Genomic DNA, 14,751 nt, shown 5'->3' with positions numbered 1-14,751 from the left:
ACAGGTGTGGGCCTTATCTAAGATACCCTCGAATCCGAATAATTTCCCTCTAGATTCTTTCTTTGCGAATATGGATCATCTTTTCTGGAGAGTTAATCCAAAGATGGATGACCATCAGTTTGCATGGATCTTATGGTATATTTGGAAAAGTCGGAATAAGAAGGTGTTTAGTAATATTGATGTTGATCCGAGAGATACACTTAACCTGGCTGTACTGGAATCAAAACTTTGGGCTGAGGCTCAGGTTTTAAGGAATCAGAGAGTGACACCAGTTACACAGAATAGTTCCATCCAAACGAATACAGGACGATGGTGTTTTATAGATGGTTCTTGGAAAGATAAGGATGTGTTCTCAGGGCAAGGATGGTTTAGTACTTTACCAGGCTTTGATGGTTTGTTAGGGGCACGAAATGTTTGTGCATGTCTATCACCTCTTCACTCGGAGGTGGAGGCATTGATTTGGGCAATGGAATGCATGAGAAATTTAAGACAATTTCAGGTTACGTTTGCAACAGATTGTTCTCAGTTGGTGAAGATGGTTTCGGAACCTGAGGAATGGCCTGCATTTGGAGCCTATTTAGAAGACATCAAGCTTTTGAGAAGAAGCTTCCACAACTCAGACATCGTTCATGTACCAAGGACGGCGAACCAAAAGGCGGACAGCTTAGCACGTAGTGCCCGGCATCAACCGTCTTTCGTCGTACACATGGATGCAGAGTTTCCAAGTTGGTTCACAGAGTCAATATGAATCTGTGCATTGTTTGCTGTCAAAAAAAAAAAAAGGACGCCTAATGTTAATAAAAGGGACGCCAAATGTTCTAAGAATCTGTTTTAGTGCGGCAATTTGTGTCCATAACCTCATGTCCCTAAAGTTATGGTTCATATAAAAAAATAAACAAGGTGAAATTGATATATATATATATACATGATTTTATCATATGTTTTTTTCTACTATATAGATAATAACTTTTGGATTTGTAAAAGAAATACTAATGAAAAAATAGGATTATAATTAGAAATGTTGTAAAATGCAATTGCAAAAACGACTGATATGCTGAAATTTTAAACAAATAAATGATTGTTGTCTAAACACAAAAGATTTTTTTTGTAGAATTTATAAAGGATTATCTAGATATACGTCATAACTAAAACATTTAATTATTTGAAATTAGGAAATTATTTTCTAAAAATGGTTAGAATATTTTTTCAAAAATGGTTAGAATATTTTTTCAAAAATGATATTTGATGTTTTGTATTTTATTTGTTTGAAATAATATAATTTTAATAATATCTTTTGATGTTTCAACTATATATATAAACTTATTACTTGTAATTAAGGGCGTTATTTTTTTGGTATGCTTTAGGCGCCGCATTAGTCCGGACCGACACTGTGCCCGCCCCTGCCCCTGCCCCTGCCCCTGCAAGTAAGCCGGTTCTGAGCATAGAGAACGACACACAAAGATAAAAGAGACTAGAAGCTTTAATCACGTGATCTTGTACGTGTCATGATCAACCTGAAACACTCATTTCTCCGTGGTTTTAAACTAATCAACGAGTTTGATTGATAGATGCATATACAGATCCTTAACTATATTAAAATATGCCAAAAAGAAAATTATTTTTTCTTCTCACAAAAAGTATACAAGAAATGAATAAATCGTTTAAATTTTTTTTTGAAAAAATTTTGACAGCATTTGCTAGAGAAACCAATAAATTTTTTTTTTTAATAATTTGAGGTGGGTTACTATAATTTAATTTATTGAACCCATCGTATCTACATTCTTCTCGATTCAATCAAACGGTGGACTTTCGATTACCATTCCAATCTCTAAATAAGGATCCGTCATCGCTACCAACAAACCTCCCACGCGTATCACTATCTTTCTTTCGCGTCTGTGAACAGTGGTAAACAGTGAATTCAATATCTTTGAATTTCAATATATTATTACAAGAGTTTCGTTGCAACAACCTCAATTATTATTATTATTTTTTTCTCAATCGCTGGAAACGCAGCGATGGCGTTTGATCCGGAGCAGCAACCAACCTCTTCTGCTTTCGTAGAGGTATGAGTCGTCTCACCGCTGATTTCACTTCGCCTTTTTTTTGGTTAAACCCACTCGTGATTCTTGACTTTACCATTCTATTAGTTTCCTCTTATGTTTGATTTTGAATTCGAATTTCCTAAAACTTACTAAAATTGAGAAGTTCTTAGACGTCAACTTCAGAATTATCATTCTTAGCACGAGATTAGAGCTTAAGATGCTTTTTATCATCATGTGTTTATTTGAAAAGGTTATGAAACTATATATATATATGTATGATTTGTAGGTTGGTAAAACATCTGGTGAGATCAGGTCAGAAAGAGAGCCTCTTATTAAAGACAATCACACCCCTGAAAACTACTCTGTCGTTTCAGCCATCTTCCCGTGAGATCTCTCTTCTCTTCTCTCCTCTCCTCCAAGTTCTGGTTGTTTGTTCCTCCTACAAATAGAATCAGTTTGAGATCCCGCTTTTGTATTTTTATCACTGTTCATTCTCACCAAACCTGTCTTGAAAATGTCTGGAAATGAAATGAAATTTATAGACTCGTGTGTTTGGTTATGTTTTATGTCATTTAGCATCATATGTGTGTGACGATGAGGAGCTTGGACCTATGTCTCTTTGCCTGTTTTCTTTTTATTGTCATTTATGCATATTACACTCTCCAGTGATTTTTTTTCTTCTTTCTATTTATTTACTGCCAACTTACTGTCAAGTATCTTAAAATCTAATGGCACCTCACTTGTTTGCATTTGTCTTTCATGTTGAGAAGTTTTTTGTTTCGTTATTAGGTTTCTCTTTCCAGCTCTGGGAGGACTCCTTTACGGTTATGAAATTGGTGCAACTTCTTGTGCAACCATTTCACTTCAGGTAAAGCTTAAACTTGTCTGAAACTATATGTAGTCCTACATTCTTGTTATGGTTTTAACTAAACTGGTTTTGAGAAGTCTTTAGTCACCGTTTTCATTGCCTAATTAGCATAGAACTCTGGACATATGACTGAGATATCAAAACTATATCATGATCTTTCACACTTTCCAAACCATTTTTCTCGTCACATGCAAGTACATTATTTTAGAAGCCTATGACTTTGCTTTCTTACTGTTCTTATCCTCTCTTGCAGTCGCCTTCATTAAGTGGAATTTCATGGTACAACTTGTCCTCATTGGATGTTGGTCTAGTTGTAAGTTTCCGAATTGTCGTCCCCTGCTCCTTCTTCATGCTTGTCATTGCATATCTCCTTATCTTTCGAAACAAAGACAAATTTGCTTACCAACCATTGTTAAATGTTCTGCAGACCAGTGGCTCACTTTATGGTGCATTAGTTGGCTCTGCTGTTGCTTTTAGCATCGCTGACGTTATAGGTTGGTTTCTTTACCACTTTCTTCATCCGGTATGCATAAGTATTTAGCACTGTCTACGTGTAAAAGAAATTGAAGTGTTGGATTTTAAATCTGGAAGGAAGAAGAAAGGAGCTGGTTCTGGCTGCACTCTTTTTCCTCGTTGGAGGCCTTGCGACTACACTAGCACCAATCTATTCCGTTCTGATAATTGGACGTGTAACTTATGGGGTTGGAGTTGGACTGGTAAGAAGACTCATCATTTTCTTTAAGTGTTTGTCTTCTCAAACTTGTTTTTAAGCAGAGGCATGTTATGTTATTTTTTAGGCAATGCATGCGGCTCCAATGTACATTGCAGAGACTGCTCCAAGTCAGATACGTGGACAGCTGGTATCACTAAAGGAATTCTTCATAGTCCTTGGGATGGTTGTAAGTTCTTGAAGCTTTTGTGAAGCAGTTGAGTTGCTCCTCTCGTTTTTTGGAATCTGTTTCTCCAACAAGTTATTCTCACATCTCCTCTGACAATTTTACGCAGGGAGGTTATGGAATCGGTAGTCTTACGGTGAATACTCTTTCGGGTTGGCGTTACATGTATGCGACGAGTGTTCCTTTGGCAGTTGTTATGGGAATTGGGATGTGGTGGCTCCCAGCATCCCCTAGGTGGCTTTTGTTGCGTGTCATACAGGGAAAAGGGAATGTGGAGAACCAAAAGGAAGCTGCAATCAAATCTCTTTGCCGCCTTCGAGGTTCTGCTTTTGTTGACTCGGCTGCTGAACAAGTAAACGAGATTTTGGCTGAGCTTTCTTTTGTGGGGGAAGATAAAGAAGCCACGTTTGGTGAACTGTTTCAAGGGAAGTGCAAGAAAGCTCTCATCATAGGAGGAGGTCTAGTCTTGTTTCAGCAGGTCGGTACAGTCAAACTTAATCATCGCGTTTTTATAAGAAGAGTGATAACTAATGTATCCTTTGTCAAATGGCAGATAACTGGGCAACCAAGTGTTCTTTATTATGCACCATCAATACTGCAGGTTTTTTTTCTTCTTTTAAATAATCTTTCTGTAGAGTGTAATGTTGGCTTTGTTGCACTTGATTTTTAACTTCTTTTCCCTCTCCACGTTTCCTGTTAGACCGCTGGATTCTCTGCCGCAGGTGATGCAACAAGGGTCTCAATTCTACTTGGTCTATTGAAGGTATTCAGTTTTCTTGACCTGTTATCAGTGTTAGAAGGAGTGTCATTATAACTGTGTTAGGTTTTGAGTAAGCTTTTTTTGTTGGTAACACTGTAAGAGACTTTATTGGTGAATTTAAAGAGTGACAGTTGCGTAGTTGAAGGAGTTTAGAGCCAGATCTTAAGAATTATGTTTCCCCACTAAAAATTGTTTGAACCGAAGAAAAATGTTTTGATGGAATCCTGGAAGAAATAATGCTCGCCTCTGTTGCTGCAGTTGATTATGACAGGAGTAGCTGTTGTAGTTATCGACAGACTTGGAAGGAGACCTTTGCTTCTTGGTGGTGTTGGTGGCATGGTATGTCCTCTGTTGTTCCCAACCCTTGTCTTTTCTCATCATAATTAGTCTAAATCTACTGCAAGCTTGGTCTAGATTCACGTCAAGCTCAGTAAATATTTGAGCTCAATGATATAGAGGACTCAATGCTCCAAATTTCTTGACTTGCAACTTTTAATGTCGTAACAGGTAGTCTCATTATTCCTGCTGGGGTCATACTACATCTTTTTCAGCGCCGCACCAGTTGTTGCTGTCGTTGCACTGCTGCTCTATGTGGGCTGTTACCAGGTAAACAAATAATTAACCGAAGTTTTACTAAACTTGTATTCCGCGACGTTAATGTCTGGTTTAAAAGTAGCATGTGCTCTCATGAAATTCCTGGCAGCTAAAGCTGGACGCTTATAACGAACATCTCCATTGTGGTTTATCTTGCAGCTATCCTTCGGTCCGATTGGTTGGCTGATGATTTCAGAGATATTTCCCCTTAAATTAAGAGGTCGAGGGCTCAGTCTAGCAGTACTTCTGAACTTCAGTGCAAACGCCCTCGTGACATTTGCTTTTTCGCCCCTAAAGGTAACCCATCTACCATTCCTTTCAGAAACAAAAATCATCACTTGTTTATGCCTTTTCTGAATAGATAATTCTTTAAAGTTGGTAGCAAAACCCTTCGTAAATGATTGGCTAGATATAATATGTTAATTCATGGGTTAGTCTCAGTGAAACTCTGTGTGAAAGATATATACACAGTTAGTAGTTATTTGTTTTTTGGGACCTTATGTTGGACTGTGTTGCAATGGAATTCAGATGTGTTATGTAGACCCTTAGTCTCTGTTGTATTTTCTTTTCTGATTCAGAACGGGGACATGTTGTTTGGCTCACATGGGGCTCTGTTTTTATTTTGCAGGAGTTGTTTGGAGCTGGGATACTGTTTATGGGGTTTGGTGTGATATGTGTCTTGTCTCTGCTCTTCATATACTTCATTGTGCCAGAAACAAAGGGACTCACTCTTGAGGAAATTGAAGCCAAATGTCTCTAAACCTTCTGCACAACAGATCTTCATACTTCCTCAGTGTCCTGAGCAATGTTTTGCTTCAGACGCTCGAGACAATTATCATCACATTTACAAAACACTAGTGTTTAAAAATCTGTGTAATAATTTATTATGCTCACCACAGTGAATGTTATAAATAAAGTTTTAAGACTTTAATATGCACTACTTATATAGAAAATAAAGAGCAGAAATTAAATACACGAGTTTTTCTTTTCGAATATACTATGTAAAAATATATACCAATTTGCTAACAAATACAACATGCATAATCCTATTGGAATACTGTCTTTCTCTATTACAATTTTAGGATAATTCAATCCTAAGATCAATCAACCTTTTCTTCTTCTTTTATGCAAGACTAAATCAGATTAATAGTAACTGAATTGGTTTGGTATGGCATTGGTTATTTGACAAGATCACATAGAAAACACATTGTTTGCATCGCACCTAATATAGCGCAAGAAATAATGCTTATGCAACTAATTTTTAGCTTCATTGGTTTTGCATTGCCGTTTATCAAAACCGTTTCTTTCACATTAAGAGTAGATATATAAATAACACGTTTTAAATATATAAACACTAAAGGCTAAGTAATACTAAATTACTAATTATATAATTACTTCTTCTGATATAGACTAAACTCAAACAGAAAACATACTGAACCAACTGAAAATTATCACACCAAACCTTAATCTAACCGAGTTACAAATCGTTAACCGGTCTATTCACCCCCGAAACTAAACTATTGAGTTGAATCACTGAACACTTGTTTTGAAAAACAAGAAAACATCACTGTCCGAGCGTTAAAATAAAATTACAGAAAAAATAAGATTAATTACGAAGATACTAGACTTCTTAAATTATCTCCTAAACCTGGGGCTTATATAAGTTGAGAATTACAAACGTTTTGAGGACTTGCAAGAAAAACCAAACATCTTGGAGAAATGGAGACGATGGTAATGAGCAACAAGCAAGTCATCTTCAGAGACTACGTTATCGGATTCCTCAGCGAATCCGACCTTTTGATCAACTCTACCACCGTAAATCTTAAGGTACCGGCGGGATCAATGACAGCGTTGGTGAAGAATCTCTACTTGTCTTGCGATCCTTACATGCGCAACCGTATGAGAAAGCCTGATCCCTCTAGTCCTGCTACTGCTCTGTCTTTCATTCCCGGCAAGGTACAAGTAGAATGATTGTATACTTAATATGATCAAACGTTTTTGGTTTCAAGAACACTTGGTTTAGCTTTCAAGCGTTTGATTGTGTTGTTGTGTAGCCTATCTCAGGGTTTGGAGTGTCTAAAGTGGTGGACTCAGGACACCCTGATTACAAAGAAGGTGACTTGCTTTGGGGAGCTGTTGGATGGGAGGAGTATAGTGTCATTACTCCTATTCCTAATCTTCACTTCAAGATCCATCATACTGATGTTCCCTTATCCCACTACACCGGCCTTCTTGGTATGTTACTCAGTTCCATGTGTTTTCCAGAAGTAGTTCATCATTGTCTTTATAAACTATCCTCTGTTCTTGGCAGGTATGCCTGGTATGACAGCATATGCTGGGTTCTATGAGATCTGTTCACCAAAGAAAGGAGAGACAGTGTTTGTGTCAGCTGCATCTGGTGCCGTTGGCCAGCTTGTTGGACAATTCGCTAAGTTGATGGGTTGTTATGTCGTTGGAAGTGCCGGAAGCAAAGAAAAGGTAAACACTTAGGCTGTAACCAGGACGGTTTCTTGACAGGGTTAACGAATCAAAGTCCCTTTGATGTTTTCAGGTTGATCTTCTCAAGAACAAGTTTGGATTCGATGATGCCTTCAACTACAAGGAAGAAAGTGATCTCAATGCTGCCTTAAAAAGGTGTTTCCCTGTAGGCATTGACATATACTTTGAGAACGTCGGAGGCCCAATGCTGGACGCAGTGATCCTTAACATGAGACCACACGGGCGTATAGCAGCGTGTGGAATGATCTCGCAGTACAACCTGCAGATTCCTGAAGCAGTATATAACCTCTGGCTCATTACTTACAAACGTATATGTATTCAAGGGTTCAACACTATTGATTACTTGCACAAGTACTCTGAGTTCTTGGAGTTTGTGCTTCCCTATCTACGAGAAGGGAAAATAACGTACGTGGAAGATGTTGCCGATGGGTTAGAGAGCGCTCCTGCTGCGCTCGTTGGACTGTTTCATGGTAAGAACGTTGGGAAACAGCTTGTCGTGGTGTCTCGTGACCTTCACTGAGAAGTACCAAACTGTTGAACTATATGGTCTTGTGTTCTTGTGTAATACGTAAGAAACAGTCTAAAACTCTAAATATTATAGAATAATGTCTTGCAACTAAGCAAATCACTGTTAGTTCTAAAATTAGTGAGGGTCTTAATCTTTATCTTTATAAATAAATAAACTGTGTTGCTTCAACAATATAAAGAGAAAAAAAAATTGCGAAAGAGTCATGCTAGGATCTACTCAAGATTGAAACGACTAATAACCAAGAAGACTGAATCTTTAAACAATCCTATAAATCTCACCTTTAGAATCATAGGGAGAAACAATTTGGAAAATCAAAAGCTTTTTCTTTGGCCTACCTTTCATAAACAATGCTCAGGGTTTTGAGTTTTGAGTAGTTGTTCAAATCTACAACATATGTTGATGTATGATTTCATTTCTTGTTACCTGTATCGGTTCCCGCTAGTTTCTTCCTCTGTTGATGCTCCGCGACTTTGTAATCAATCACCTCTCTGAAAAGGTTTGCGTCCAACAAACACTCCGCGCTTCCATACACAGCCGCTTGAACGCTCGCCATCAGCTTCGCGATTTCTCTACCTGAAAACCCTTTTGTTTTCGCGGCAGCTTCTTTAAGTAGATCCTCTGTGACGCCTTTTACCTCAATCTTCATATGGTCTTTTTTGAAAAGGCTTTGGAGCAAACCAGGCTTTTTAAGATTAGTCTTGGTTATGTACTTGTCCAGGTAGAGGTTTAGAAGCTTGAAGCGCTCTTCTTCTCCAGGCAAGGGGAACTCGAGAGTCTCGTCGACACGGTCAGCCACTGCTGAGTCTAGATCACCGGGTCGGTTTGTGGCTAGCGCTAGGACTATGTCTTTGGACTGGTCACCGGTGCGGAAGAGGAGTGCGTTTAGTGCACTTCTTTGGGCTTCACTCATATATGTTTTGTTCCGCCTGTCAAATTTGCAATCAAGTCAGGACATAGAAACTAAACCCCCTCAGTTAAGATTATCATCATCAGCTATACTTACTCGCAGAGAAATGCATCGGCTTCATCGATGAAGAGCAACAAACCCCTCTTAGATTTTTTGGACCAGTCAAACAGTTGGTGTATCTTTGTAACAGCCTGAGCTCCAAGGGGAGCAACATCTCCACCTGTCATCAACGCATAGTCCAGACCCTGAATGGTAACAAATCAAAGGATGAGAATGATTATCAATGTCATAAGCTTGAGATTCTGAAAGAGAGAGAATGCATACAGATTTACGAGCCAGCTCTCGGGCAGCCATTGTCTTCCCGGTTCCAGGTGGACCGTAGAAAAGCATATTTCGAAAAGGTGCTTGGTGAGACTTTGTGTTGGCAGTTGCACTGGCTAGCTGTTCGATTCTCTTTTGAAGAGAAGGATGCAAAATAACATCACCGAACCCTTTTCCATTTGTTGATGCAGCTTCCTTACCACCACCCTTCAATGTGGACAAAGCACGAGAAAAAGAACCGGACCAAGGATACTTTCCTCTCGATGATTCTCTAATTAGAGAAGGTTGCCCCAAGACTCTATCCACATAGCTCCAGATAACCTTGGCACCTTCTCTGCAACAAGTAAATTTATAAGCTGGCTAAGTTTCTCAACTCCAACAACAAGAACTCACGACTGGTCTTTTCTCAGCCATTATTAGTCTTCACCTCGTTGTGTAGATCCCAGCTGCAAGAGCAGTGATACCTCCAACAGCAACAACTAGCTTGTTCTGATCAGTTAGAATCATACGCAAGCCCCCTAGGAAAAAGGATAAAGACTCAATCACCTCACAAGTTATTAACTAGAGCTATTTCCATAGAGAAGCTTCCACAGCGAATGAACTAAAACGATAGAGAGATACTGTGTCACTAATGTCAGACCTCCAATGTGATCGAACGTAGTATTGATGGCAGAAACCCATTTTTCCCTTTCTGCATTTGCACGATCGACAAGCATTCTCCTGTTGACGTCTTCAGAGAGCTTCGACTCACGGGCCCTCCCTTCAGCTTCTGCCATAGCCTTGACCCTCATTGTCTCACGTTCAATCTCAGCTTTCTCCCTCTCCGTTTGCCGTCTCTGTGCTTGGATCTCTTCCTCAGTAGCTCGTCGAGCTCCTTCTCGCCTAATCGCTGATTCTTCTTGCATCCGCACGAGTTCTTGATTTCTTGTTCTCTGGGCTTCATTCTCAGCCTGTAATAAGATATACAGCCTAACTTGTAAGAAAGAAAAAATATATGTCCTCAATGTTATGCTTTAAGAAAGTATTTGTAGAATGGCATGCCTGCATCCTTTTTCTTGCTAATTCATCTTCATAGCGAGCCATCTGTGCTTTTGTTTGTGCTTGGTGCTGAGCAAGTTTCTTCTGTTCCTCGTGTATCACCCTTTGCCTTTCCTGGTACAAATAGAAAATGTCAGACACATAATCTTACAACCAAGAAAGCTTCAAAACTCGAATAATGAGAGATGCAACAAAACTGTAGCAACAATTGATATAGTTACACGGCACTACGGCTGTTTCAAAGTCAATTCCAGTAGGTAACCAGAGAGATGTAAGAACACATTATATAAGCAACCAAGCGTAAAAAGACTCCAGAGTAATCAAATAACATATTAACAATGAGCTTAAGAGTAAGTTGATCTCACAGCTTCAGCTTGGGATTGAACAGCTTTAAACTCTTGGGCCTTAGCAGTAAACTCAGCTTGCCTCGTCTCCTCTTGTGTCTTAATACTTTCAAATACCTACCAGAAACCAAACATTCATCAATCATAACACATAGTAAAAAAAAAAACACTTTTTTTGACATCTAACCTTATAATCCTACAATAAAAAAAAAACTTTGCCCCTCGCTCAAATCCTACAATTAACAATCTAAAATCAAAGAAAAAAAACATAAAATTCGAACCTTTTTGGCGTGGGCGGAGTTGTTAATCCCTTTCACGGTCTTCGCCCCTCGCTCAAGCGCCTCGGGATCGAACCCAGCTGAAGTCGTCCTCGGATTATCGTTCCGAATCCGCGGAGGAGCATCGGATTCTTCGCCAGATCCTGGCGCCGGCGGAGTAGTGGAACCCTGCTGCTGAGGAGTCGGAGAAGCGGAGAAGGCGGAGAAGGTGAGAGGAGGTCCATCTGCAGAAGCGACGTTCGATTTCGAGAGAGAAGCGGAAGCTGCTAGAGCTGAGATCAAACCAATCGCGCACTTCTGAGCCATTTTTTTCGCTCCTGGAATCTCAATTGGATTAAAAGGAGACTAGATATGGGGAAGAACTTGACTTGATGATCAAGAAATTTTCACGCAGCCATAGGAATGGAAGAAGAGAAATTTTGCCAGGGTTTTGGTATGGGTTTTAGATCTCGGGTCGGTTTTACCCGATATTTGACCCGATAAACCGACTCGCTCGGTCCATTTATGTGTGTGATGAATGTATTGTCATTTTATTCTAACTTTGTTTTTTTTTTATTCTAACTTTGTAAAACCAAAGATCGTTTTTGTAATTTTATTTAATATAAAATTTGTTAAGAAAATTCCTAACTTTATTTTTTATAAAAATTACTTTGAGATAATATTTGTAACATAATGCAGTTATATATATATTACTATATTAATACCATAATAGAAAACTTCTTTTAACAAGTGAATACCATTACTATTACACATTAATTTGCTTCATTAGTACCATAATATAAAAAATTATAGTCTTATTAGTTGATGAAAAACGTGTATGCCTAAATTATCTTTCAACGATCTTTGCACCTACATATTTATATATATAAATTTTGGAAATAATACAATTCTTAATCGGTCATACATTTGAATCAATAAATACGAATCATTTCATAAGAAAGATCTTTAAAGGCAATTTCAGAATTAAAAAAAAAAAAACATATATGAATTGGCTACAATATATGAAAACTTCATATTTTCTTGTTGTTTACATATATATAAAAACTATAACAAGTGAATACTGTTACACATTAGTAGGTGTTATCCGTGCTGTCCGCGGAGTTAAACTTTACATGGCCATTGCTATGCCCATCACGCACGATAGCAATCCGACAAGGACGACAAAACCTGACGTATCCTCACGAATTGTAGAAGAATCTGATTTTGGCACAAGAGTCGGACTGCTGGTCGGAGGAGGAGCAACATGAGTATGAGTATGATCATCAGGACGAGAACTATCGTGTTCAGTACTATTGTTATGAGGACTATCGTGTTCACTATTGTCATGAGGACTATCGTGTTCACTATTGTTGTGGCTGCTAGGGCAAGAAATGAAAGGGGAAGTGTGATTATTATCACGAGGAGAATCATCGTTGATAGCACTTGGAGATGGTAATATTCCGTCGATCCCATGGCACTTGATAGAACCTAACGTACAAATGTTGCGGCTTATGATCTTGACATTGTTGAGAAAGTAGTTTAATCTTCCACCGTTTGAGACCTTGAGGGTGTAATGTGGTAGAGAGGACGGAACAATGGAGCCGTTGGGGATGAGGTTGAGATGTTCGAAAAGAAGAGGAGAAGGGATCGAGTGGCGAAGTAAGAACTCGGAGATGGAATCTTGTTGGATAATGTTTGATCTTGAAAGGGGTTTGTCCCTTGGCATCAAGAATGTGATATTGGCTAGGAGTCTAGGGTTTGTGGAGTGTAACATGTTGATGAGCATCACGAAAGAGAAGTAGTTTGCTTTCTCCATTTCTTCTATGGCGATAGAGAGGTCATGGTTGTTTCCATGATGAGGACTCTTTTGGGCTCCTGTTGATATTGTTGTGATTATGAATAAGATGAAGAAGAGTATGACATAAGTTTGAATAGCTCTCATGTCTTCTAATATCTTTCTTGTTTCGTTTGGGGGTTTATTTTGGGAGAACGAATTGATGGGACACTTAGATATAATCTCTCATAGTTATCCGATAAGGTTTGTTTAAGTGATATAAAAGGATTAGTTTTGGACATGCGTGAGTTGTTTTCCACCAAATTGACTGATCATGGTAACTGCATGGTGAGCGAGTTTGCAGAGAGTTTGTTCAACTAATATGATGTGTGATTTCAAGTGTTAAAATCTAATACTATAAATTGCAAGTGCATACTCTCTAGAGTTCATGTAAAAGCTGAAACTATATCAATAAATAGTATAGTAGATATTAATATTTTATTATTTATTTGTTGAATGCTGATATGTATATTACATTGAACCACTTAGGTTGTGAATTTAGATTATTAGAGCATCAATATTCCAAAAACCCACATGGGGTTCTTATTATTATTATTATTTTTTTAATTTGATTTAAAAAAAAAGAAAAAAATTAAAAACAGAACCAATGGAGGACCGCCAAACGTTTCTTATTCTGCAACTATAAGGCACGGTTTTTTCAACAATCGTGGGCCCTCCCCCCCATAAGAAACGCTCAGCATACTGCGATGCAGATGCTCTTACACGACTAGTTTCAGAAAAAAAAACAAAATTTTTAGAAGTAATATTGTAGATTTACACTTTCAAACATAAATAACAAATGTATGACATATTATAATTTTTTTGTGAAAGAGTTCCTCTTTACAAATGTAGATGTCAATTTTGTTAGTATCTATACTATTATCTGAGAAGTGAATTTACTTATTTGTCACATTCTCCATAATTTTATGACTGGGTTATTAGTTTTTATAAATAATGTTAATTAAACTATAATTAAAATATAATTCATTATTTATTTGATTACAAATTAATATTATAAAATTATCTCAAAAACAATAAATGGAAAACATTTTTGAAAAACAAAAGATAATTTCATGTATTTATTTTGTGTTTATCTAGATCTTTCTTATTCACTAATTTTTATAATTAGTAGTATATATATACGTATAATAATTAGATTTATCACTATACTAAAATATTAAAAATAGGTTTATAAAAAATATCAATTTTTTGTAAGTGTAATATGTCATGGAATATTTTTTTCTAAATTATTAAATATATTTTAGTATTAAAATACTAAAAAACGGTATATAAGTAGTAAAAATAATTTTATTTATATTTGTTTGCTTTCGTGATTTTTCTAAATATTTTTTATTGGAAATGGAATTATATATTAAAATATTTTAAAAATATCTGTCTTCAAAATAGAATATTTTCAAAATATTAATTTAAATTAACTCTACTTACGTTTATGTTTTTCAAGAATTTCAGAGAATTATAATTTTGTTTAAATTATAATTTATTTAAAGGACTATTATGTAAATAAAAATGTGATTTTATTTTTATAAAAAACTGTATTTTCCAAATTATTTGTTTTAGTTATAATTATTAATGTTTGAAAGTTAAAAGACCATTTTGAAAATAAAAATTATGTTTTTATAGTAAAAATACTATTTTAATATCTATATTTAGAAGAAAATACCATGTTTCTATTTTAAATGAAAAATAGATATTGACTGTAGCATATTTTTCCTCTATTATAACATTTAGAATTGAATATAAGAATAGATAACGATGGTTCTTATCTTATACATTATATATTAATATTTTATTTATTAACATGTCTGAGTGTGTATTCAGTTATTGTGGAAGGTATTTCATGA

At 36.8% G+C, this 14,751-nt stretch overlaps 4 protein-coding genes across 5 annotated transcripts; 2 read left to right on the top strand and 2 right to left on the bottom strand.

The window, feature by feature from the left end:
* The first annotated feature begins 1,705 nt into the window (after positions 1 to 1,705).
* LOC106327905 (D-xylose-proton symporter-like 2) lies at positions 1,706 to 6,133 on the top strand. 2 transcript variants are annotated; one of them, XM_013766216.1, is made up of 15 exons: positions 1,706 to 1,905; positions 2,014 to 2,063; positions 2,329 to 2,426; positions 2,832 to 2,910; positions 3,164 to 3,223; positions 3,338 to 3,404; positions 3,502 to 3,626; positions 3,708 to 3,809; positions 3,916 to 4,284; positions 4,360 to 4,407; positions 4,507 to 4,569; positions 4,825 to 4,905; positions 5,074 to 5,172; positions 5,320 to 5,457; positions 5,789 to 6,133. In XM_013766216.1, the coding sequence occupies exons 2-15, from the start codon at positions 2,016 to 2,018 to the stop codon at positions 5,918 to 5,920; spliced, it is 1,509 nt and encodes a 502-aa protein (XP_013621670.1). In that variant the 5' UTR covers positions 1,706 to 1,905; positions 2,014 to 2,015; the 3' UTR covers positions 5,921 to 6,133. The 2 variants fall into 2 exon arrangements, with proteins under 2 accessions (XP_013621670.1, XP_013621669.1); XM_013766215.1 differs by lacking the exon at positions 1,706 to 1,905 and having other exon boundaries at positions 1,957 to 2,063.
* A 418-nt stretch (positions 6,134 to 6,551) lies between these two features.
* Positions 6,552 to 8,385, top strand: LOC106320551 (NADP-dependent alkenal double bond reductase P2-like). Its single transcript, XM_013758939.1, has 4 exons — positions 6,552 to 7,116; positions 7,215 to 7,395; positions 7,472 to 7,638; positions 7,712 to 8,385. The coding sequence occupies exons 1-4, from the start codon at positions 6,880 to 6,882 to the stop codon at positions 8,177 to 8,179; spliced, it is 1,053 nt and encodes a 350-aa protein (XP_013614393.1). The 5' UTR covers positions 6,552 to 6,879; the 3' UTR covers positions 8,180 to 8,385.
* Positions 8,386 to 8,436: 51 nt separating this feature from the next.
* On the bottom strand, positions 8,437 to 11,487 carry LOC106320545 (ATPase family AAA domain-containing protein 3-B). Its single transcript, XM_013758931.1, has 8 exons — positions 11,080 to 11,487; positions 10,820 to 10,915; positions 10,458 to 10,568; positions 10,057 to 10,366; positions 9,844 to 9,934; positions 9,420 to 9,750; positions 9,192 to 9,340; positions 8,437 to 9,114 (listed from the first exon to the last, which is right to left on the bottom strand). Exons 1-8 carry the CDS (start codon positions 11,380 to 11,382, stop codon positions 8,598 to 8,600), a joined length of 1,908 nt encoding a protein of 635 aa, XP_013614385.1. The 5' UTR covers positions 11,383 to 11,487; the 3' UTR covers positions 8,437 to 8,597.
* A 499-nt stretch (positions 11,488 to 11,986) lies between these two features.
* Positions 11,987 to 13,068, bottom strand: LOC106326123 (putative fasciclin-like arabinogalactan protein 20). The gene has a single exon (XM_013764145.1). The coding sequence runs from the start codon at positions 12,995 to 12,997 to the stop codon at positions 12,185 to 12,187; it is 813 nt and encodes a 270-aa protein (XP_013619599.1). The 5' UTR covers positions 12,998 to 13,068; the 3' UTR covers positions 11,987 to 12,184.
* Between the last annotated feature and the right edge of the window lie 1,683 nt (positions 13,069 to 14,751).

Source organism: Brassica oleracea, chromosome C2 (assembly GCF_000695525.1).
Source record: "Brassica oleracea var. oleracea cultivar TO1000 chromosome C2, BOL, whole genome shotgun sequence".
Classification (NCBI taxonomy): domain Eukaryota; kingdom Viridiplantae; phylum Streptophyta; class Magnoliopsida; order Brassicales; family Brassicaceae; genus Brassica; species Brassica oleracea.
Note: the sequence above shows the minus strand (reverse complement) of the source record. Positions and strands in the feature narration are given on the sequence as shown.

Bases quoted from the DNA above. Each gene is read 5' to 3' on its own strand.
- LOC106327905 (XM_013766216.1), top strand. From the start codon at position 2,016: ATGGCGTTTGATCCGGAGCAGCAACCAACCTCTTCTGCTTTCGTAGAG. The intron at 2,427-2,831 runs GTGAGATCTCTC...TTTCGTTATTAG, and splicing joins GTCGTTTCAGCCATCTTCCC to GTTTCTCTTTCCAGCTCTGG. The intron at 4,285-4,359 runs GTCGGTACAGTC...GTCAAATGGCAG, and splicing joins GTCTAGTCTTGTTTCAGCAG to ATAACTGGGCAACCAAGTGT.
- LOC106326123 (XM_013764145.1), bottom strand. From the start codon at position 12,997: ATGAGAGCTATTCAAACTTATGTCATACTCTTCTTCATCTTATTCATA.
- LOC106320545 (XM_013758931.1), bottom strand. From the start codon at position 11,382: ATGGCTCAGAAGTGCGCGATTGGTTTGATCTCAGCTCTAGCAGCTTCC. The intron at 10,569-10,819 runs GTGAGATCAACT...TATTTGTACCAG, and splicing joins TTCAATCCCAAGCTGAAGCT to GAAAGGCAAAGGGTGATACA. The intron at 9,751-9,843 runs GTGAAGACTAAT...TACTTGTTGCAG, and splicing joins GCTGGGATCTACACAACGAG to AGAAGGTGCCAAGGTTATCT.
- LOC106320551 (XM_013758939.1), top strand. From the start codon at position 6,880: ATGGAGACGATGGTAATGAGCAACAAGCAAGTCATCTTCAGAGACTAC. The intron at 7,117-7,214 runs GTACAAGTAGAA...GTTGTTGTGTAG, and splicing joins TGTCTTTCATTCCCGGCAAG to CCTATCTCAGGGTTTGGAGT. The intron at 7,639-7,711 runs GTAAACACTTAG...TGATGTTTTCAG, and splicing joins GTGCCGGAAGCAAAGAAAAG to GTTGATCTTCTCAAGAACAA.